This window comes from Phalacrocorax carbo, chromosome 2 (assembly GCF_963921805.1).
Source record: "Phalacrocorax carbo chromosome 2, bPhaCar2.1, whole genome shotgun sequence".
Classification (NCBI taxonomy): Eukaryota; Metazoa; Chordata; class Aves; order Suliformes; family Phalacrocoracidae; genus Phalacrocorax; species Phalacrocorax carbo.
In genome coordinates this window covers 29,292,364-29,316,172 of record NC_087514.1, presented here as the reverse complement: position 1 = coordinate 29,316,172, position 23,809 = coordinate 29,292,364, and the positions used below count along the sequence as shown (strand labels likewise).

The following is a 23,809-nucleotide window of genomic DNA, read 5'->3' as shown; positions in this document are numbered from 1 at the left end:
TGCCCCTCTGGACTTAGTCAAAGCCTAACAGGCAAAAGGACTATGAAAAGTAATTTCCAATTCCTGCAATGCAACTTGTAGGCACCAGAGGAGCTATTAACTGGGGTAAAGACAGAGCAGCCCTTGAACAATTGGATAAGGGGGAAGGGAGAAAGTTACAGGAAAGAACTGGGAGAATAATATTCTTGCCTAGGGTGACAGAGATTTAACAGGGAACATATTTTCTACTTATAGTCAAATAGCCCCATTATTCATAACAATTTCCATCAAGAGTCACGATTGTCTCCAGGGCATCCTGAATTTAAACTGACCCAAATAACTTAGTGCAGTTGAAACCAAGTTTTAAACCAGTTCAAGGTGTGTTGTCTGAGACCAACGCAGGTAGGCCTTACTACCGTCTTAGTTTCCATCCTTTTTCCTTTGGATATAATTAGATTCCTCCAATTAGGCAACAATTACTCAGCCCCTCTTTGCTTTCAGGAGCAGTCTTGCCTTGAGCATCCCAATGTTACCGTAACTAGCTACTGAAAGTGCAGAAGGATAACGCTGAGTACTCGCTTTTTGTCTCCAGGCTGCACAGAAGTGTACTTGTGACTGCAAGGCTGATAGGAGGCCAACTTCAGTTACTTGGCCAGTGGTGACAATAAGATGAAAGAGTGTGAAGGGACGTGAACATTCATACCAGCTCAGGCTAGCTTTGCTGTCCTACTGACATTATATATAATTTTTTAAACATTTTCAGTCCCCACTGTTGAAGGAGAGAGTCCCAAATGATTCTATACTTCAGTGTACATTACCCGACTAGAAACATATATTTCAGTCCGCTTGGCAAAATGAAGCACCATCGCAAAACTTTAACAAGCCGTAAGTAACACAGTTAAACTACACATGACTATGAAGAATTTTAAACTAAAAATTGCCACTGCAGAATATACAACGGTGATTATTCATTGTGAAGGTCTCTGTTACATCTTGTTATGCTTATCTATAGAGTAATAGATAAATATTGGAAAATGTATTTTACGAGTCAAAAATTTGTGCACCTCTGTTCTTGTGTTCCCCATTAGCATGGAGATTGGAACAGAAAGGATATAAGCTCAAAATGATAGTGATTGTTTTTCTTATTTTATCTCAAGTCTGATCTCACAAGGAAAAAAAGATACTGTGTATAAAGAACTAAGACAAAATGATTATTTTTACACTGACACTTTTCTCTGAGGCTATAAACTATTTTAGGCACTAAATCTGCCTGACTTTACCAGCACTGCCCAAACTCCAGAATATAAATATGTATTAATATATCAAATATTCAACAGCCAGCAATGTGGAGCATGGTGCATGGGGAGGCCTTTCCCTGTAGCTAATATAGACACTATTTTTCATACCTACAGATAAACAAACCTAATATGTTTGTCCACAGCAAGCTATTAAGAAACCTTAGTTCTGAAGATATTAATTCCTGATTTAAATGGTATGTGAGCTTAATTGATAAAAGCAATACCCTAATGGTTTAGCAAGACTTTGATTCATCATTTGCCTGTCTTTTTAATGCAGCAATCAATGACACCTCAGGGCATGTCACTTGATTCTTCTCCTTGGCATGTGACATTAACTGCTATAACTCATTGTGAGCTAGAGTTGGCTATCATTTAAATGCCATGTGACCTCAATTTTGAAGACATTCCCATCCAGACGAAACCAAAATATCTAGAAACTGAATTTGAAATGATGAACAAACTGGAAAACTACAAAAGTGTTTTATATATGGACATATGCTGTTTCTTCCAAAGATCATTCTACTTGTGATGGAGATGGATGATTTCTGATTAAATCCATATGAATCTGAAATGTAAATCTGTACAAGAAAGACTTCTATTACAGCCCTATTATCAACAAGACAGTACCTCAAGTCAAGCTTACAGTTCATCAGAAAATATTACACGCATGCTACCCATGAACTTGTGTCCAATGTGTTTAGAATTTGCATTTTTATTATTCTGTTCATTTGTACCATTGACTCATCAAACAAACACTGCTAATCTTAACTGGCTAAAATGCTGCAAAATTTAGAATAAGATTCTTATTCTACATAGCATACAGAAAGGTAAAAAAAACACACACAAGGGAAAAAAAAGAAACAAAAGAAAAAAAGGGTTTATATCTTTGTTACTACTCTTTCCAGACAGGACAGAATTTTGAATGTGTTATTTCAACAGTCAGTAATAAAAAAAGATTCTTTCTCTCTCTGACCTTCTTGCAGTATAGCAGATTTGAGCATATACATTATGTATGCACTTACATAAGCACCATGTATACATATATATGCTCTACAGAGAGTATATGTGGACCTAAATATAAATCATAGACATTCTTTTACCCAAATAATGGTGCCACATTTTTCAGTCTAAGAAATCATGTACCGTTGCTTGACATTATCTCAAACTTCTACCATCAGCACTGAAATTTGGTAGCTTGGCGGTTATTTTGGAAAGAAAGTCTTGCTAAAAAATGGAGCTGAGATGATGCAGTAGCTTTGAAAATGAAGAGCAAAACTAAATTTTTGTGGTTTAAAATAAAAATATATCCCATATAGTATGCCCATTTTCTGCATGAACTTAGTGTATCTATTTTGTACGCATTGTATTTTAAACATTTTTCAATAACATTTAGCCTTTTTTCCATTGTGACAAAAAAGGATGACATAAAAATAAGTTTCCTTCACTGTATTATTACATATACTAACATATACACTAAAATCGTTACAAGTTGACTTTCTGATATGTATATATTTGCAGACAGAAGGGGAAGTACAGGCAGTTTGTTATATACAATGTACTAATATACTCTGTGTATAATTTAGTATACCTACACCCACATGTGTATATTTTTGAAAACTATTCTATTTTAAAAAGATCAACAGATTAGTCTGAAAATTAAACTTGCTTGCTTGCAATTTGACAAGGGGATATGCCTATAGGGCAAGACTGTCTTCAAGTGACTCAGTGATTGTTGATGAGATATGATAAGGACATGTGCGTTTAGAGCGTGTATGTCCTTCCTGGCAGTATTCTACTGTTTCTGCATACTGTGGGCACGACTTAGAAGTCAAGAGCCTGATAAATAACACTTTTGAAAGAAGCCCAGATTATTTTATAATACAGATCGGCCTGTACTTTAGAAGGCAAGGACATGCAAAAGGTAAGAATTTCTGCTTTACTACTGAGGTTTATTACCAAGTACATTCTACAACTTTCTAGTAAATTGCTTGAAATGGGTGGAATTAATTACTTACTGTAAGTAAGTAAGGATATTTCCACTTTGTTTCTCACTGTTTCAATCACTAGTACTGAAAAATGCCACAAACTGTTCTCAGTAGTGAATCAATACCAACTTCTCCAAAGAGTGGCAGGTGAAGCAGCTGGAGGTGATCCTAGGGGAGGTAAAGAAGACACAAGAGCTTGCTGCTTCCCAAAAAGGTGTAAGTATGATGGTGTGTGTTCCTTCGGCAAATATAAAGCTTATGGCTTCATTTCATGCTTTGAGGAAACCCTGCTGTGACAGTGAACCTAACAAAAACTACACTCGTGCTGAATCTCTAGCTCCTGGGATTAACTTCTTCATTGTTCAAGTCCACTAATGAATTTGTATACTATTCTCAAATGGCATTTTCATTCTATTAGTAATAAAGTCATATCGATTAATAGACTGAAAAGTTTTACTTTGGGTGTTTTCCTTGTCACCTTTAGATAATAACTATTTTAAATAAATTTAAATTATAATGGAATTTGGTCTTTTGCTAGAAGAGATCTTCATAAATTACTTTCTCCTAGCAAGCTCACACTAGTAAAAATATTTGAAAATACAATGTCCTTCTCATAACATTACAAATGACCAGGTTGCTAAATAACATTCACACTATTTTTCCAGTAGTGTCAATGCAATTACAAATGCTGCAAATACTGTAGCAGCCGTATCTATTTATACTCTTTCCCATCTTCTCTTTGTTTCTGTTTTTAGTTGTTGCTGTGGGAACAATAAGCTGGAGAAGTATTTAAAACTCCTTTCTGAAGGCTGTGAGAATGAACACATGCTGGGATCGAAGATTTGGATATGTGCATGAAAAGAGCGTGTATCACACAATTCTCAGCTACCCTCCATGGTCCTGTCCCTGAGGGTCATTCACGTGAAGGGAATGGACATCTTTTACCACTCCTGAGTAAGTGCGCATCTGGGTGAGAATAAATGTGAAAGGACCCTGATTGTGCATGAGTCCATATTAAAATCAAATCCTTGCCTGTGACAAAAACAAATGTAGGTTTTGTCTCTAAGCCACTCAGCTAAAATGCTGGCATGTTAACACTGTGGCTGTTTTTGTTTCGAAGGGATGATTTTTTTCCCTTCATTTCCCCTTATGTCCTGTGTGTCCTACTATAAAGAAATACATGTAAGTACTAAGAGGAAGGTCAAAGTCACGCTGCCAATATTCACAATAGATGTAACTTGCCATGGGGTGAAATTTGAAAGGGTCCTACAGATCACTGAAATCCCCAAAATAGAAGGTACATAGAATTTAATTTATGCTTTAATCTTGTGTTGGCTCTCTGCAGAGCCAAATTTTTACCCTGTGTCAGTTAAACTACTGAGAGTAATTATATTATCCTCTAACTTAACTCAAATTAAAGCCATCAAAACCAGGTTACTATTCTTACCCTATCATTGTATCTACTTAACATGTACATATGACTTAAAGGCTTTTGAAGAAAAAGTGACATAGTGTTGTATATATATTTGGGAATTTTATATGAACATTTATTCTTCATTCACTATTATTTTGCTTGTTTCATTCTTATTAAAAAAAAATTGCCAAGACAAAATTGTCTATTTTTTTTTTTTCCTTGGACTGGTGATAAAAGAAGTGGGAATTTTGAATCCTAATTGGCAAAGTGATTAGGAGAAGAAAAAAATCATTAAAAGTTCTCTGATCCAAAAAGCAGATATGTTTTCTAAGTCGTCTGCAGACTTCAAAGGGGGAGCTGATCCGAGTGTGTTCCATATTCTAAATTGAGGCAACTTCAAACTGGGGATCGTATTTATGGAGAAAGTGACAGAAAGACAAATCTGCTACTTTGGTTTTACTTTGTTAAAATTTACTCATATGAAATGCTCTGATCTACTGAATAATCTGCTACTATTAGTGAGTATATTCATATAGCTGCTGGTTTCACTCTAGCTAGAGGAACCACTGTAAGTCAGTTTGGTACTAGTCATTGCCGTCACTTGTTGGCATGGAGATGCCTCAGCACTCGCTGTGGAGGGGCAGCCTCCAGGGTGAAAGATTGCGGAGGGCAGGGCAAAGGGTGCTGGAGAGGCCATGATGGGTAGGCAGCCAAGGCATCCTCCTGGGCCTCCAAGCGGAGGAAAGACTATGCAAGAGGATGCTTACAGAGGAAGATGAAGGCAGGAGTTAGCTGTCCCTGCTAAAGGTCAAAAGAGCTTGGACACGGGGATGTTAGCCAGGGCAGAGGTCAATCCTGGCACACTTTCCCTTCTGTGAGTTAGGAGCTCAGCAGGACCCCAGTCTGGGGAGACAGCGGCTGGCACAGGCAGAGAGAAAAGACAATGCCAGAGGTCCCATGCCTGATGGCTCTCAGATCAGAGCTTCCCACTGAAAGCAGGCAGCTGAGCTCAGATTCGCCAGGGGCACACTGTTCCCACAGCTACTCTGCCACAGGTGCTCTACTCAGGCCGGACTGGGACAATTATCCCTGCACCTCTGCCAGCCACCATGGCCAGCCCTGCCAGTAACACAAGTGATCATTAAAAACACAAACCAGCTAAGGACTGACTGTTGGTACAGATTGAGTTGCTAACTCTTCCTGAAGCTCAGGCCTTAGTATTTGTACTGCTTCTGCTAGCACTGCTAGCTGGAATACAGCTAGCAACATTAATCCTACATCACTAGGGTATCTTTCAGTTTCCTGAATGCTCAGTGATAATCCCATTTCCTCATGCTTACAGTGTATCGGTTCCTAAACTGCATCATAAGAAAGGAGCTATGTATGATTCTTTGAAAAGGGAAACTAAAAGTAAGGTTACACATTATCAGATTACCATCTATGCATTCAAAATTTAAGTGATGCGATCCATTTGTGAATTACCATATCTAGACCAATAGGAGTGTTTGTCCTGCCATACCGAGAGGGAGGGAGATAGCCTACACCAGTAATTACCTTTTCTGAGTGTAATACTGAACTGATCCCAAAACAGGCATCTCTGCTGCTGAGACAGATTTCTTTGGATCCCAGTTGGTGCTGTTATTTGGAAGTACTTATTACTTCACTTCTCCTCATATCTGAGATTGTACACAATTCAGCATCACTGGTGGAAATCATCTAGCTACAGAAAACTGTAACACAAATGTCAGTACCTGTACCTTTCACAGCCAGTGATGAGAAACAGGTATTTCAGAGCATGATTCATCTAGTTTATTTTAGACACCTACTTCAGGATACAACAAATCTTACCCAGGAAGGCAATATATCTCTCCTCTAACTCTAAAGGGACTCTATGAGATTAACTCAGATATAAACATCAACATATGGTCAGATTAAATCCACCCCCTCAAGTCTTCTGCTTTCTGACTTAGGTCTTTTCATTTAAGTCAGTGGCAAAACATTAATTACAAAAGTGCAGGATATGGACTTAAGTGATATGTATAAAAAACCAGGAAGCATTTATCATTGACTTGAACTAGAGACTTAAAGCTGTCCACTACAACAAAACTTTTTGCACAAAACAGTATTTTTTTTTAGCTAGTGGTTTTTTATTTTTCTGTTTTCATCTTTTTTCCCAACCTGATGTTTTAGCAGTAGATGTTTCCAGGTATTGGTGTTAGCTGCTCACCACTTTTTGAAACCCAAGCCACTTAGGAAGGAATATAAATATAGATTTAAAACATTTTGGACTCAAGAACATATGGTTTGAGCATTTTGAAGTGAAGAATTGTCAGGATAAAGCACAAACTATTCTCTAGACTTGAGACCACAGATATTGTAGAATATCTTTAATTAGATAGTCATATATTCTTTAAAAAGTCATATAGAGTATTACCTTATATTTTAGAGTTATCTTGCATTCTTCTACTTTTGCAACAACAATCTATTAAATTTCTGCCTAATAAATAAATATATAATTACTGTAAAATTCTTGACTCATTCTCTCAGAAAACCATGACAACATCCATAGTAATTGGCAACATGATTTTCCTGATTCTGCTTGCCCCTGAAAAGGCAGGGGAAAGAAGAGGGCAGTGCAGTAATAATATCTTATAGAACATCTTTGGGAAAAGTCAGATTTCCTAAAGCTGCTGTTTTGGTGAAAAAATCTCCACGAAGCCCACAACATATGCATGCACACATTCAAAATATATCTATTTGCATGAACATAGCATACTTCAGGGAAAAGAAAAAACAAAAATCCAAACAACCCCCCCAAAATCCAAAATTATTTTCAACTTATTATTGATTTTTACAAACATTTCTTACCTACATTTCCCCATATTAACTCAGTACTCTCAATATACTAATACGAGTGTCTGATCATATGAATCCAGTTTGGGAAGATAAACTTATCTTCATTGTTGTATAAACAGTTGTTTGAGACAAAGACATCTTTGAAAAACAAAAAAATGGCAGTTCTTTTCTGTGAATGTTGGTGCGATGTTTGCCAAAATTGTCTGCAAGGATCCATTCTGCCTTTCAGCTACATGTTTCCTTGGCAGTAAAGTTGATGTAACAGACAAAGTGAACTTTCCTCATTGCTTTCCATGCAAAGTCAGCCAGCTTTGTTTTAACACTTTTCATTAGCAGTTTAAGATAGGCTGGCTGATCGCAAACTGAGGCAGATGGCAAACGCAAGCAGTTTGTTCTACTGGCCCTGGTGTGTGGGAAATAACCTCCAGTTGCAGTTTGAATGGATAACTGAGTTTGCAACTTCCCTAACTACTCCATATAGGATTGCAATGATCTATGCCTACATACACCGTGATGGAAGCAACATGCAATTTAGTGGCTCAGGTTACACTGCCTGTTTTGGTTTACGACGTGCATCATGACCATCTCTGTTTGGCAATTAAGCCACAGTTTAAATATCACCTTGCTTCTACAGAGACAAAAAGCATAATGTAAGATGTGCATAGCAGTCCACATTTCCACTGTTTTAATTAAGAATATCACAAAGCCTACCGTCCTGAAATATCCCTCAGCCTCTCAGTTTGCGTAATAGTGCACTTGACAATTTTAGGCCAAGGAGGAAGCTGAGAGCATGATGTTGCACGTTGATAGCCCCTGGAATGTACTAAAAGCAACCAGATAAACACACATCTAGAACATGGAACTGGATTCACCCACAAGACCACTTTCACTGACTGCCAGTGTTTAACAGATTTCCCTTTCAACAACGTGTAAATGAAGTGCTTTTCTCAAAGCTGAAAGGTGCTCCATGAAAGCAAAAAACTCCCCCAAAAGAATAAAAATGAGGTCATTACCTTGCCAACAGTTAATATTTTCCATCACCTAGTTTCCAGTCAGTAAATGGGGTCCAGCAGACAGATGCTCTTCTCTTACCTGTATAGCCCTATGTCTAATGACTGAGTCCTCACAAGCCAGCCAGGGCCATTTCGTTTTGTTTTGTTGGTTTGATTTTTTTTTTAAATAATTTTCCATTTCTTCAGTAACTGAAAGTGATCTTCATATTTTCAAGTGCAGCTTTTCATCTTATGATAATACTTTCAAGGACATATTTTATGCAGAAGACACTGAATGTTTCAGAGTTATGCAAGATCTTGCGGAGACTAGATATGGAACAGGAAGGTATATGTACACCAAGCAAGTATAATCCATGGAAGGTTTGGGAAGTTTGAGGACAGATTACCTTGTTAAATTCTATCAGCACAACATGCACTTACTGATGAGCAAAGACTGGTTTGCTTTTTAAATATTGGAAGCCTTGAGGTTTTGTAATAATAAGTTTTATCTGTGTTAATTGCCTCCTGAATTAAATTGGATTTTGAAGTGAAAAGAATCAATCATTACTCCACTTGTCTGCAACTTGCGAAGTTCTTTTAAATATTATCCTGGCATCTTCATTGTTGTGCAATGTTATAAATGTAATAGTTGCTTTTTGCCATCTTTTATAATATTGCTAATTCTCTCATTTTGCATTCAAGTAGAGTCAGTTTAAAATAGAAGTTGTGCTTCCTTAGCCTTACAACTACATAGAAACAAAGCTGTAACTCAACAGGCTACGTCTCTTTATCCCGAAAACAAGATATGGCAGAGGTCCATAAAATTATGAAAGGCATAGATAAAATTATTAGGACATAACTTTCTCACAATATGACCACCGGTCTACCTGAAGTGAATTTATCACTGACAGGTTCAAAACTCCGAAAGAGGTAGTTTTTCACATCTGCTTAAACTATAGAACACATTGCCACAGGATGCTGTGGATACCGAATGATTACATGAGTTCAAAAAGAGATTACACCAATTCATGAAAGGAAATCCCTCAAAGGCTATTAAACACAAAAAGTATGGCCTGTGGCTCAGAAATTCAATGAGCCACAGATTGCTGGAAGCTAAGAGGGAATATGCTGAGGTTTTGTTGCCATATGTTAGTTCTGCTCTTATTCTCTTCCCTAGGTATCTGTTAATAGCCATAACTGGAGGTAGGATATGTTGTAGGATAACCTTTGATCTGAAGCCATGTTGGCAATTTTGTGTTTAAAAGTATGTACACAAGTATAATACAATGCAAATTCAAAGAAGATACTAATCTTTTACATATTTATCCTAGTACAGAACTGGAAAACATGCATGTGACAACTGCAAGGTCACACTGCTTGGTTACAGATCAAAATTGATATTGATAAGAGTTTATTAAAATATATATAATCAATTAAGTGCTATGCATTATGACATTAGAGTCATAGTAATATTGTAATACAGAGCTTCCTTTAATCTGAAATGTTCAGCTTTCTTTACATCTAACCATAGCACATGACATGAGCACAGTTTGAGACACAGAGCTCCCTTAGGAGACTTAGTTTTCACAACTCCACTGGTTCATATTTCCAGAGCATATATCTCCTACACTGTGTCAACCACACTGGCAGCCAAAAGAAATTTACTACAAGTTGATCTATGCAGTTCAGAGATCAGAATTTTCATAAATTTTTGTTGGCTGCCAACACAGTGCCCACAGCAGAATCTATGCACTAACTAGAGTCCAAGTACATTACACTAGATACTGTATTTGCATCAGGTCCAAGAAGCTTTTACTTGGCAATCTACAAACAGCATGGTACAAAGTGATAGGTCTGGAGTTTTTTTTTCTTTTTATTGCCCACAAAATTTGAATATTTTTTTGAATGCTGGAGAGTTAATGAAAAAATTACCAAATTCTTGAAGTTTGGGGTTTGTTTTCCCCAAAACACAGCTTCATGTATATGTAAGTTACAAATCTTCCACATGAATATAAGCACTCTGCGGTTATGTTCTCCCTACAATTAAATATAGCTGTACACTAAAAACATCATCACTTCTGTAATGGAGCTTCACCTGCTATTACTTATTGTATATTCTTTGGTGGAAGAACTGGTTTCTGCAGATTTGCAGTATGGCACAATGGATGCTTTGGTAAATTTGCTACAGATGTAAAAAAATCATGCATTTTACTTTGACTTCTATTTCTGTGGCAGATATGAATATAAGAGTATCAAACTACCATTACTGATCTACTGTGTTTATCCAAGGAGAACTTAAACCTAGTTTTTGCTAAATATTTTCTGCCACTGGAAGACACAGTTCTATGGTCAGAGCTTAGCCAGTAATTGGTACATTAAGTATCGTGTCTAATGTGCTTGAAATCTAAGCTCCCAAGAAATCCTTGTTTTCCCCAAGAGCTACTTCTAAATCTTGCTGTTTCAAAAAGCTGCACTTGTGTAAGTAGGTCAATCTTAAATTAATCTAGTTAAAAGTAGTGCACTCTCCATTCAAACTGGTTTAACACTCCCTTAAATAGGCTTAGATGCATTCAGTAATTTCCCAGAAAAAATAACTGCTTTAAACAAGGTTTAAACTAGCTTAAGTGCATGTAAATGTGAAATCAATTTTGATAAACCAATGCAATTTTTGAAATAGAGGCAAGGTTTATGCCTTAAGTTAGAGATAGTTACCTTCTGACATATAGTAAAAATGTTTTCATATACTCTCAGGTGAAGAAAGGAAATATATAAATTATGAAGCCATAAAATATATGATGGAATGTATCAGTAATGGATTTTGCTTTCTATTAGAACTTAGTGTAATTATCTTCATCCATGATAGCCCCTTCTATGAATGCCTTCCTTTCTGCTCTCTCTGCCATAATTTTTAGGATTCCATCTGAGAGCTTTCCTGTATTTAATAGGAATTATGTTTTTAATAAATCATGCAATGAATCCAAGGAAAAGAGATTGGTGGAAAATATGTAAGGCATTAGTGAGGAAGAAAAGATGTATCTCAGTCATTATTCCCAACTAATAGGAATAGTGTTTTTCATTCAACATGCAGGTAGCAGTGACTATTAACTGCAGAATTCATCACAGTAATTTTTTTCTTCCTCTGCCACTATCTGCCAAAATGAAACTTCTGAGCAGAGTCACTAGTTAAGGAACCTGGCTTTGATGGGCTGGGGCTGCAGAATGTTACACAAACTTGATCCATGAAATGGCCCATGGGGTTTGCCAACAGAACTAGTCAAGATATACAGATTTCTAAAGATGAGTCAGCTTTCTCTGAAGTCACTGTTTTCAGACTCTTCATCTGTCCCTCTCTTGGCTCGTACTTCAGAGATGGTAAAGTGTCTGAGATACATTCAGCTTTTGAAACTGTCCACTTTTAAATTACTGAGAAAACTACAAACTAAACTGAGACTAGTTCTTGTCCTCTCCAAGGCTTTATGAGGTGTTCCTCAAAAAAACCGCAACCTGAACAAACAAAAAAACAAACAAGAAAATAACACTTCCTCTCCAAAATACAGCAGCTAATGATCCTATAATGCAGGACACATATCTACTTGTTTCACTTCAGAAGCAGCCCCCACTGTGAAGACTGCATTTAGCAGCTCTTAGATCAAATGTGGCCTCCTCTCTTTCTGTTCTGTTCTGTTATGGGGTCATAGGCAACCTTCAGTCACAGGAACAAGGCAATGAAATAAAGTCTAGTGTGTACTGTATATATGTTTTGACTTCTTTCTAATTTGCAGTTTCTAAAGTACACATAGGAAAACTGGCCTACTGAAATTTTTTTATGGTTTTATTATGATATGCTATTAACAAGGCAGAGTTGCAAGGTAAGTCCTGTTCCTAACTGTGTCATTGTAGAAATAAACCTTCCATTTTTTCCAGTAGCAAACATCTATGCTCAGCAGACATTATTAACAGCTTTCAAAGACTGTTGCTCAAAGTTAGAACAAAATATGGAGAATATAAGTAGAAACAAATAACTGCCAGTCTTACAATAGGGAAAGCATCTTATCTATAAGACCTTGAAAATGTGTATGGCCCATCATGCTGCAGTAACTTGGAGGATAGAGGAGGAGGACACTATAGGCTCTGAGGCTTAACAACTCCATAATGAAGCAGATCTTCCAGAAATCTAGCACACTACCGTTCTACTAGAATCTGACACTTCAACTTTTAATTATATTGCAGTGCATCAAAAAATTTCAATGCTGCCAATTTAATAATCGACAGATGAAGACAATATGTGGGAGAGTCTTGTTAAGGCTAATAAAAAACACCACTTTCAGTTTTGGTACAGAAAGACAGGGCATAGGATTGGATTTTTTCTGCTAGCTACCAGAGAATTTACTACAGACAGTCCCTATTCTCCCCACTCTCTGGCACTGGCTTTGAATTTCATCACAGTAAACTGACATATTGCAATTGAAAAAAATATTTTGAAAAAGATTTCTGACAATGCAACATCTCCAAAATATTGCCACTCTTAGCAAGAAGTCATTGTCCTTGTCTGGATTTAGATTCATTATTCATTGTCCATAAACTTTTCATTCAAAATATGAGGTGATATATACCACCTAAATGGATTGAAGTCATGGGAACAATGAAATCTCTCCATAGTCTCAAGACTGATGTAGTAAGATTTCTTCCCATTCCTTTTTTATTCCACTTCTTTTTCCTTCCAGCACTTAAGTTCAGAAGACAGAAAGGATTTAATTTTTTTCTTAGTAAGTGCTGATTTTTCAGATAGCTGCTTATGTAACTTGATTTTCACCTCCTGTTTACTCTTCTCTTTTTACATCTTTAAGTGTACATGTTGTGAAATGTCTTCCTGTGATACTCCTATCCTTTCTGATTTGCTATTCCTTAACAGTGTTTCACCTGCAGTGTTTGTTTCCTCTGTCCTCTTCTTCTACCATAGTTGCCAAGCGTTAACAAGAAATGAGAATGCCTAGGAGGATAAAGTACTTCAAAAGATGCATGAAGAAACCATCCTGTCCCAAATAATTTACAAACCTAAGGTTCTCATCTTACACTGAAGCCTGCACAGGCAGACCATAAAGGAAATGAGGTCTGCTATAGGTGAAAAGGCCTGTTCCCACAGAACAACTTGAAAAGTAGATGTCCTAAAAGAGCAAGTGGAACACGACAGCTGACTGGAGGAAGACTACAGTTCAATGTATACAAACACTTTGTCCAAAGTATTGGAAGATTAACATTTCCCTACCTTGCAAAAAAAAAACTTGCAAAAAAAGGTGTATTTTATCCTCCAGTATATCTCTTTCCCTAGCAAAACAAATTCTGTCCTTGTTTCCATTGTTCCCCTGTGATGGCAAGTTTCTTGCCCTTCTTTCTGCCCAATACATCTGGCATCACCTGCAGCACTATGGAAGGACATGCAGAGAAAAGACTTCTACAGTTCAGCTGGAGTTAAGGTACCAGGTGTACTCTGCTTACAGGGTATTATCAAAGCAAAGAAATCAATCATTTTAGAGAGCCTACAAGTGTTAAATCATTTGACAGGAGTTTTTTTCCTGAGCGACCGGCCCATTAGTCTTAACAGCCTTATTCATTCTTTAGAATGAGGGAGGAGTCAAAGCACAGATCACTCCCCCAGACCATGTTTGATAAGATAGGTCTGTGATCCACAAAAACACACCACTGAAGTGAGAACAAAGAAAACCAGCAGTGCACTGTGGAGATGATGTTTTTCTATTGGAACTGTCCTTTCAGTCTATAACATTATTAAAATCAAGCAAAACAAAAGAAAATCAAGCAAACATGATAAGAAAAAAAGCCAAAACAAACAAACAAACCCCAAACCTAAAGTATGAAGACACTACAATTAACCGCTCAGGATACACTATCTTAGGAATTAACTATACTCAGAATACTGAACTTGTATATGATTTCATATTTGGAAGGAAAATTATTTTAAAAAGAACAACAGTTTATGAAAGCATTTCAAGAAGTTGCCTATCTTTTCTGAGGTAGACAGTATGCAAATTGTTTTCATTAGAAGAACAGTACAAGGTGGAAAATGAGGCTAGCATCAGGGGAGGTTTAGATTGGACATTAGGAAAAATTTCTTCACTGAAAGGGTTGTCAGCCACTCGAACAGGCTGCCCAGGGAAGTGGTGGAGTCACCATCCCTGGAGGTATTTAAAAGATGTGTAGATGTGGCACTTCAGGGCATGGTTTAGGAGACATGGTAGTGTTGGGTTAATGGTTGGACCTGATGATCGTAGAGGTCTTTTCCAGCCTTAATGATTCTATGATTTTATATGATTATATTTGCATTTTTGCTGCTAAACAACCAAGTTAGTCTGTGTTTTCAAATCACTCTGGAATAATAAAATAGAAGTGAGAGAAAATCAGCCCTTTTGGGCATGAATTAGTTTAAAAGTTGTAGGGGAATAGACAGGGATCGGCGACCGGAAGATTACGGGATGTGACGGAAAGATAGACTCCTCCCCATAGGAGTGGCAGGAACAGGAACCGCAAGAGCTATATAAGCGTGTGACGCAGCTAAATAGACGGACATTTTGCATCCATCATATTGATGTCTGTGCATCACTGTCCCCAGGGTGGGTAGAGCCCTGTGTCCCGGAGGTATGCGGCCCAAGATAAGTTCTCCCGTAGAAGCGTACAGCTACAAAAAGTAAAGATAAATCACCAAATCTTTTTCACTTTCTATTGTATTTCTAATAACAGTACATGGAGATGACTATTGGAGCAATGAACTTAAAAAAAAAAAAGACACTCACCTGGGAAAAATTACACATAGTGAAGGTCATAAATATATTTTTCAACCTTCTGCTTTTCAGTGCTCTGAGACTAAGCTCAAGATGATAGGAAGCCTAAAAGAGTTGTAAGTCTTTTCTTTCTTTCAATCCCAAATGGCATGCTTGCCTTTTTTTTTCACCCAGAAGTCTTTTACTGGTCACAAAAAAAATCTGGACCTTCCTTAAGGATTCCTAGATATGAGCTAATGCAGTAAGATCATCAGCAAAACTTGGCCTACCTGATAACTGAAATTCACCAATCAAACAGGCACTCTGCATATACAGATCAACTGCATATACATTGCTATTTCTAGAGTTACAATGATATAAGGCTTTTCTCTGGCCAATAGCTATGACCTAAGGTCTATGGTTCATACCATCTCAACAATGAAACTAGGAGCTGCCAAAATTCTTCAGAAGACTTGCATTGGTAAGATATTTATTTTAATTGTCATGTATTTTACACAAATTTCTAGTAATAAAATATCCTGGGCTTTCTATCTTGACTATTCCATTCTAACAGGAATATGTCCCCCTCAAAAAAGTGTATAAGAGAACACTAAAGTACATAAGTTATTTAATTTTCAGAATAAATTTCCAGTGATACATATTCAACCTTCATGATATAGATAGCAAAACTTTTTCATTATTAAAGTTCAATGTTCTAAGATACACAAAAGCATATTTTAGTGATAGTATCATTTTACTTTCACTTGATTTTTTCCCTTCAAAATATCTTAAAATTAATGAATAGAAAAAATAGCTTTTGAAAACTGATCTACAAAACTCATCCACAAAAAGGCATACAAAGACATAAGTGCCCTTCTGCACTCTGAAAATTATTTAAAGAAGGAGTTAGCCAGAAGTTTGCACACTTTCATACAGACTAAAAGTATTCATATGTGGAACTGCTCTAAAAGAGTTATCATATTTTAAATTGACACCTTGACTTCAATGTACACATGCCTGTAGATTTTCCTGAGTGCTTGAAGTAATAGCTCCAAAACCACAGAACACTATGTGCACTGTTGGTCTCCACTGAGGTCCATAAAAACACCTTAATTTAGCCTCACAGTGCTGTGACTGACTATGTACCTGAACTGCACAAACAGAAGATTCCCATTGTTGTTTCTTTGAGCTAAACTGGTGAAGAGGACAAGTACAAGCAATGCCACACCATGTATTTTGCTCCAGTAAGGATCATGGGCTTGGTCCACAAGAAATAAGCTTCTTGAACACATTCTGCAACCAAGGGCTTTCACAGTGCAATATGCTGCTCTTGCTTCACTGACCCTGGTACAGCAGAAATATTGCACCATTAGAACAGTCACAATACCATATTTATAATCCTCAAATATTAACTTAAAGCTTTGTTGCAAACTCCAGACTACAAATACCGCTACATAAAAAGCTCTGCATTTTACTTGGAAAATCTCAAGTGAGAAAGGGCAAGAAAAGGAATTAGATGAAGCCGTTCATTGTTCACAAATTTAGCGTAACATTGAAATATAACAGTTCTGCACTTGTCATCTTTATCATCTTTTTTATGCCAGAAACATCCCTTTTGTGCATCATTGTTTGCTGGAGACTCTTTTCAACTCTACGTAACTGGCTTAGAGAGATCTACTAATACAAATGAGGCTGCTTGGAATGAAAACTTGTCAAAACATCAAACACAGAATATGTCTACACAAAAACTCTTCTTTGATACTGTTCTGCAGAGGTGCAAATGCTAGCTTTAAATTAGGTTTCCTAGATAACGGTAGCAATTTAGTCACATGAACTTGGAGCTTGGCAACGGCCAGATTATAGCTCTGTGAAAAGCAATTTTAAAGAGTATCTTTAATATTGATTTGGTAAATTTTAGGTATGTCAACTGCACTATGCAGTCACTTAATTGACTATGGGGAATGTACAACTTAAGTAAATTGGAATTATTGTTGGAATTAACAATTCCAAAATACATTCAAAAGTTATTGGGACACACTAGCTCTCTTTTTGATATGGCATCTTTAAAAGCTGACTTTAAATGCTGGCACTGCATCACCATAAAAAAAAATAACTGGAGAAGACTAGGTTTTATGTACATTGGTATGCACTGTATTGGTGGGTAGTCTCCGTTGTTCTCAACCTCTCTTATATCACTGCTAAAGAACATTCCACATTTTCCCTAAACATAAGTAAGATCTATATGGCAAACAATTTCAAAATGAAAGCAGTTTATGTATTTAACAGTACACTGTTTGAATGAACACAAAGGTTCCTAACAAGAATTCAATGATTTTCAAGAGAAACACATTTTCATACTGTAACTTGTATTTAGACAGCAACTTTTCTGCCTCAAATTCTAATAGACCAATCGACTGAAGATATTTCTAGAGTAATGTGAACTTAAGAAAGAAAACTATGTGTGACAGGGAAGCATGGAAATAGTTCTGTTAGCTGAAAACTCATGTCACGCATTTTGTTTAAAATGAAATATTCTCTTACCATCATGATTGGGATTTCCCAAAGTCCATGGCTCGTCTGAGTCAAAATGAGTGTCTCCCCCAATTCCTGGCCCAGGGAAATATGCATGAGCCAAAAATCCTCCCTCCCCATCAAAGGGAGAACTGTCTCCATGAAAACCTGATGCAAAAATGATTGTAATATCCACGTCCCTCTTGCCATTTTCTAATTCAATATAAGGAACTTCTTCAAATGTCAGAGGAGTTACATTCTGCCACACATCGAAGGCACGGCGAATGGCTTTACGAGTTTCAGCATCACCTACTTTTGGAGTGACGTTCTTTATGCTGAAAGAAACAGAGAAACATTAAATAGATTAAATTTGACAGAGTGGTAAGTGGCACTGCTTACATCCATTTTCCACTAGCTATTAAAAGCACTGTGCTTTTAATAAAATGTGCTAGTCTGGCATTATGTCCTTTAAGAAGAGTACTTTTAAACAAGATTTTTAAACAAGCTGGTGTGAAATTATTGTGTCAATCTGTGTAGCCTGTTATGCTAGAACTTATCATATGTTAGCTAGGTTACTCTCAGCAGTATAAAAATCTTATTTTTAGAAGATTAAAAAAATTTTAAAATGAAAAATTCGTAACAGTGGGATAACCAGATTAATCAACCCCTGGCTGTTTACCTCCTGGACCACAATTAGAATCCATCACAGCTAAAGAACGGCATCTCATTTCTGATCAAAAGAAAAATGTTTCCTGTTAAATGAAATTTTAACTTCTTAGTGGGTCCATTAACAATAGCAGAGCTCCATACTGTGACCACCAACCAGTATTCAAAAAGCCTTAAAAACAGGTCTTGTTGCATTTGTGACTGGATAGATAATTCCTTATCAGAAACAAAGCCTTTTTATTTCAATTCAGGCTAAGACGTCCTTTTATAATCTGTTTACTTCTATAAATCTTGCATAAAACTGTAGAATTCATCAGAGAAATAATTTTATAGAAAACAATATGTGCTAATTCAGAAACAGATATTTAAACAGAAATTTCAGTCTCCACTACTTCTTCAAATGACACACATAAGAGAAGGCAAAAAAAAATCAGAATTACAGTTGAGTTCAGAGTCACAGTTACTAGTAAATTATAGTAGAATCATCTTTTCAAAAAGTCTTTCTTTTTATTATTGAATTAAAGAAAGGAATGGCAATAATCAACTTCAGACCTATCCAATTTCCTCCATCGTTTTCACTTGATTTATATGGCCAGCAAAAACTCTGTTAGGTTTGTATCCATTCTGAAACTGCTGCAGTCAGATGCTCTTTGTTCATTTGACATGTGCTTGACTGAATGTCCAGTACAAATTGCAGAAATTACATAGTCCTAGACTACATGTAAAATTTATGCAAGTTTACACAGCATGGCGTTAATGGAGAACAAAAATATTTTTCATGAATCAACCTGGAATGATTGATTTGTTTGGTCCATTAAATGTGCTTGATTACACGGTATTTAAGTTTATATAAATGGAAAGAAATCCTTCAAGTCTCGTTTTACAGATTTGACTTCATATATCAGTTTTGTTCATAGGTTCACGTAGAAAAACATAGTTACTTATTTTGACTTCCACTTACAAGTATTCTTGTATTCAGTCCAATAATAATAACAATCTAACCAGAGCATTATTTTTTAGCTAGTATGTATGTTCCAAAGAGTTATCAAGACAGATTAGAAGGTAGTACACTGTAGAGAATCCACTGCTTCCCTTGATCTTTTGTTCCACAGAAGATTTAACTAGTCATTACATACTTGTGCCTATTCTCTTATTTGTCTGGCTTGTAACATTGGTTCTTGTTCTGTCTTTCTCTTTCACATACATGAGCTTTATGAATACTTTTTTACCCTTAAAAAACAGACATTTAGAAGCCATTTTTGCACTGCAAAATAATTACCTTTTTGTTGTCTCTTTGAAATTAAAAGTTTGAACTCTTCAAATCTCTTTATATAAGACATTTTCTCCAGTCCATTAAATATTTTCTGTGAGTTTTATTGAACTCACTCCAATTTTGCAAAGTTCTTTTAAAACTGACTCTGTTAGAACTACAAAGTACTGCTGTACTGATCTCTCTGTCAGAGAGAAAAAGTCCTCTGATCTGTAGGCATACCTTACCCTATATCATATAAATGTCATGCAATCCCAATTGCTTTATTTGATGCCCTTTCTTTGTAGTTATGTACTCATCAGTAATTTTATGATCAGTTTTGTGTTGATTTTCAGGTAATTAAAAAAAATATTGTATGCACTGGACCAATGATCAGTCCCTGCAGAACCCTTCTCTGAAAGCTCCCTCTTTTATGGATTACTTTTTTTGAGATGTTTTAGTTAGCAAGTTCATAAACTAATCCTGTGCCCCCTGAGAATGTACCATATTTAACAACCAGAGTGTCATGTGGCTCTAAACCAAAACACCTCACAAGGGCAAACTTACACTGCCGCTACCAAAAACTTGACAACAGTTAACCTGTCGCTATGCTACAAATAACACTTACCAAGCTGATGAATTTTCTCTCAGTCAGCCCTGCAGTATACTCTCGAAAGCACGTAAATTGTCTCAAGCACAGCTCATTGAAGGATTAGAGCCTCTGTTATTTGTTATGTATCATGAATACAGCAAATGAATGAACCGACTTTCATAGAAAACAGAATACATCTAGCAAAACTGATATTCTGATGCAGGAAAAGTTAATCTGAAAGATACAGTTTATTATGTTGTTATTGTTTTGTATTTAGGAATCTTAGTAATGGGTCAAAGTCACACTTTGGGGTTATGTAAAGAGAGCAAAAGGATGGTCTTGTGCTGTTACATGTGATATGAGGAAATGGATAAAAACAGATTGGAATTTTGTATTGGTGGTAAATTGCTTAATTACTTGGTCTAAAGGGTTTGGTTCATGTTCTAAACCTTATCACTTTACATTTTCTTGCTTTTTCAGTGAACAGAATTAAGTTTTAGTCACTGATTACAAATGAAAAATCAGGCCATTGTGCTAGTTTCACACACATTAACTAGGGGTGATTACCTATGATGGGAGACCTTTTCCAAGGGATTCAGCTATTGAATTACTTTTGAAATAGCATCTCAAGATTCATTGTCAAGAAGAAAGATTTTTCAAAGCATACATTCAGTATTAAAATAAGACAGATTTCTGGCTTCCAAAACAACCTTCTGGAGAGAGCGAGATTATACTGAAAAATGTAGCTTCTAAAAGAAATGAAATAAATCAGTGGTTATTCCAATATAAGAGTATTTCCAGAAAATGATTATACATTTTAATGTGTTTAACACAAGCCACGTTCAGTCCTAAAAGGGCAAATTCCAATACTGTGTGTAACATGAATGTTGAAGTTGTCTAACTGGGAACTTTGCTCAGAATAATTCACCAATGTAGATATAAGAAATCCAAGTTAATTTACATTTCTTTCATGGTGTTGATCATGTAGCCTCCAAAGGGGAAGTACAGTAAGAAGATCAATCCATACAGACAATGTATCAACTACCAGAGATTCTAGGGCTCATCTCTTAAAAGTCTTCAGCTTAGACATATCACTGCAATAGCACCTACAGTCTTATATAAACCCTTGTCCTGTTACATTTGACTCTGCCTCTTAAAGCCAGCAGTCACCTGAAATACTGGTAACTATCACTGGTAACAGAAAAAGAGGAACTGGTTACCTTATGTTTAACATGTCGAGATAATGGAGCTCAAATAAAAAGAAGTGGAGGACATGCCAATTCAGCACCACTCCTATCGCAAGGTGGCAGCGTAGCAAGACAAAGGCCATCACAATAAGAAAACAATATTTCCTAAGTATTACTTTCCTAACCTCGAAGTCTAGTGACCATTTCACAGAAAAGATGTTCAAAAGAGAGAAAGATCCAATGCTGACTTTGGCCAGCTAGGCAGTGCAACCTTATAAAGAGGATGCAAGCAAAACCATGCAAACATGGTTTTCAACCTGATAGTTGCTTTATGCACTACAGATTTTAAACCCAGGTCTTGCACAAGAAAATAAGATTTCACCAGTGTTACGCACTTTTCACACTGATTTACTATTTCTACAGATGCCTGAAGAGCCTTATTTTGGAGACCGTTATTCCGAAATACTGTGTCCTGTTGATTTTAGAAAAGCTTTGGGTTTTCCTTCTCCTCCCCCTCCTTCCCCAAAATATCCTAAAAAAAAATATTATCCATGTTCCGGTGACACATATTTGGCTGCAACAGCTTCAGGAGCCTTGCAAGGCTGTCAAGATATACCTCACTTGGCTGTGTAAAATCAATCATCTGAAATTTAAATACAGTATATTAAGTAGCACATATTTGCCATTAAATTTCACTACTTCCTTTTTTTCTTCCTGAGCTGTCATTAGAACAGCTCGTTATATTTTTCACATAAATTGCTACTATTCTGTATGTAAAATCAACCCTTCTGACCGAAGCTAGACCCAAGAGGCAGTTCAGCAAAGGCTATACAAAGCTTGAAATGCATAAAGCTTATTATTACTGCTTACCTTAGCAGTAATGGCCTCCACAAGAGCTGTAATAACTCAGTGACAGACTTCTTCATGGCCTGTAGACTTTGATACCTCTATTCTCCACTGCGTATAATAAATACTGTTCTTAAATTGGTTCTATGCTCATTTGTGCATTAAATCCAGAGTACAAGATTAACAATATCTTGCTACCCTGTTGTGCTGATTACACTGGATACTAATGAGTGCTTTTAGAATGATTATGTAATTATAATGATGCAAGAGGATCTTTTATTTTTTTTTAGAACATAAATATATCAATTAAAATATAAACGGAGAAAATATTTCTACAATGCCATTTCTCTCAAACATTCCAAGATTTTCTTGGAGCAAAGTCACAAATTGGAAACCCCATTCTAAAGGAAGAAAGGAGATAGAAGATAAAAGAACAGGAAATTCAACTGAGCAGGTAAAAAGATGCAGTCAGTAATCTGAAGTAAGCCAATTATATATCTGTATTTGATATGAAACAATTAAGATAAAATGAATTGAAACATAGATTAAATTTGAATAATTTGTTGATTCTACCTTCTCATTGTCGTTGCTGTAAATCAAACCTAAACTGAACAAAAAGCTGCTTTTTTTTTTCTTTACATCCCACTGTTACTTTTATTGAAATTAATAGATTATCTCTGGTCAAAGGTATATTTAATTTTGCACCATCATTTCTCTAGAGATACTTTCTAGCAAGTTGCTTCATTAATCTCTCACTGATGTGGGTTTTCTTACCTTCAACTTCTTTCCAGTCTCACTTTCCTAACTCTTCGTAGCTATAACCTAAGAACATTTCTCAGATAAAATGCGATCTTAGTTCATATAGTTCCTGCTCCATCTGGTTAAACCCAAGTCAGAAATATTGTTTTTAATTTTCTTGTTCTGTGACCACATTAAAAGCCAACCTACTGCTGCCATGTTGGAAACGATATGTAATTCTCTTGTCTCTTCCGTTTCATGGATAATATTCTCCCCATAATTCATTAAAAGAAGATGAAAAGTGACAAAGATGAGATTTCCAAGACACAAAACCAAGATTAGCAAAATACTTGACAGATAAATGCTTTTATAGGAAAGATGTTCTAAGTAGCCACATGTCATAACTTACTAATTAATTTAAAATTACTAAAATGCAACATAATCATTTACAGTTATATATTGATATTCAAATATTAAATTATTTCAGGATTGGTGAAGCAGGTAAGTATTAAAGAAATGACAACTGCTATTCTACAATATTCAAATTTTATATGAAAAAGACTGACATTAAAAATACATGTAGTTAAGAGCATTTTTTTGTTAATTATACTGAGGAAAAGCATAACTGATGGGCTTAATTGATTGTTACGTACAATCCTCTCACAATTACAGTTATCTAGACTTTTTTCATTGCATAGATTTTAGATTCACTGCAGTGTAATT

At 36.1% G+C, this 23,809-nt stretch overlaps 1 protein-coding gene across 1 annotated transcript in view; it reads right to left on the bottom strand.

Moving 5' to 3' along the window:
* The window catches only part of MMP16 (matrix metallopeptidase 16), a 184,897-nt gene that overhangs the window by 52,321 nt on the left and 108,767 nt on the right, over positions 1-23,809 (bottom strand). Inside the window, exon 4 of the mRNA XM_064442461.1 lies at positions 17,839-18,143. Coding sequence (XP_064298531.1) covers positions 17,839-18,143 — 305 coding nt within the window. The remainder of the gene's footprint in view (positions 1-17,838; positions 18,144-23,809) is intronic.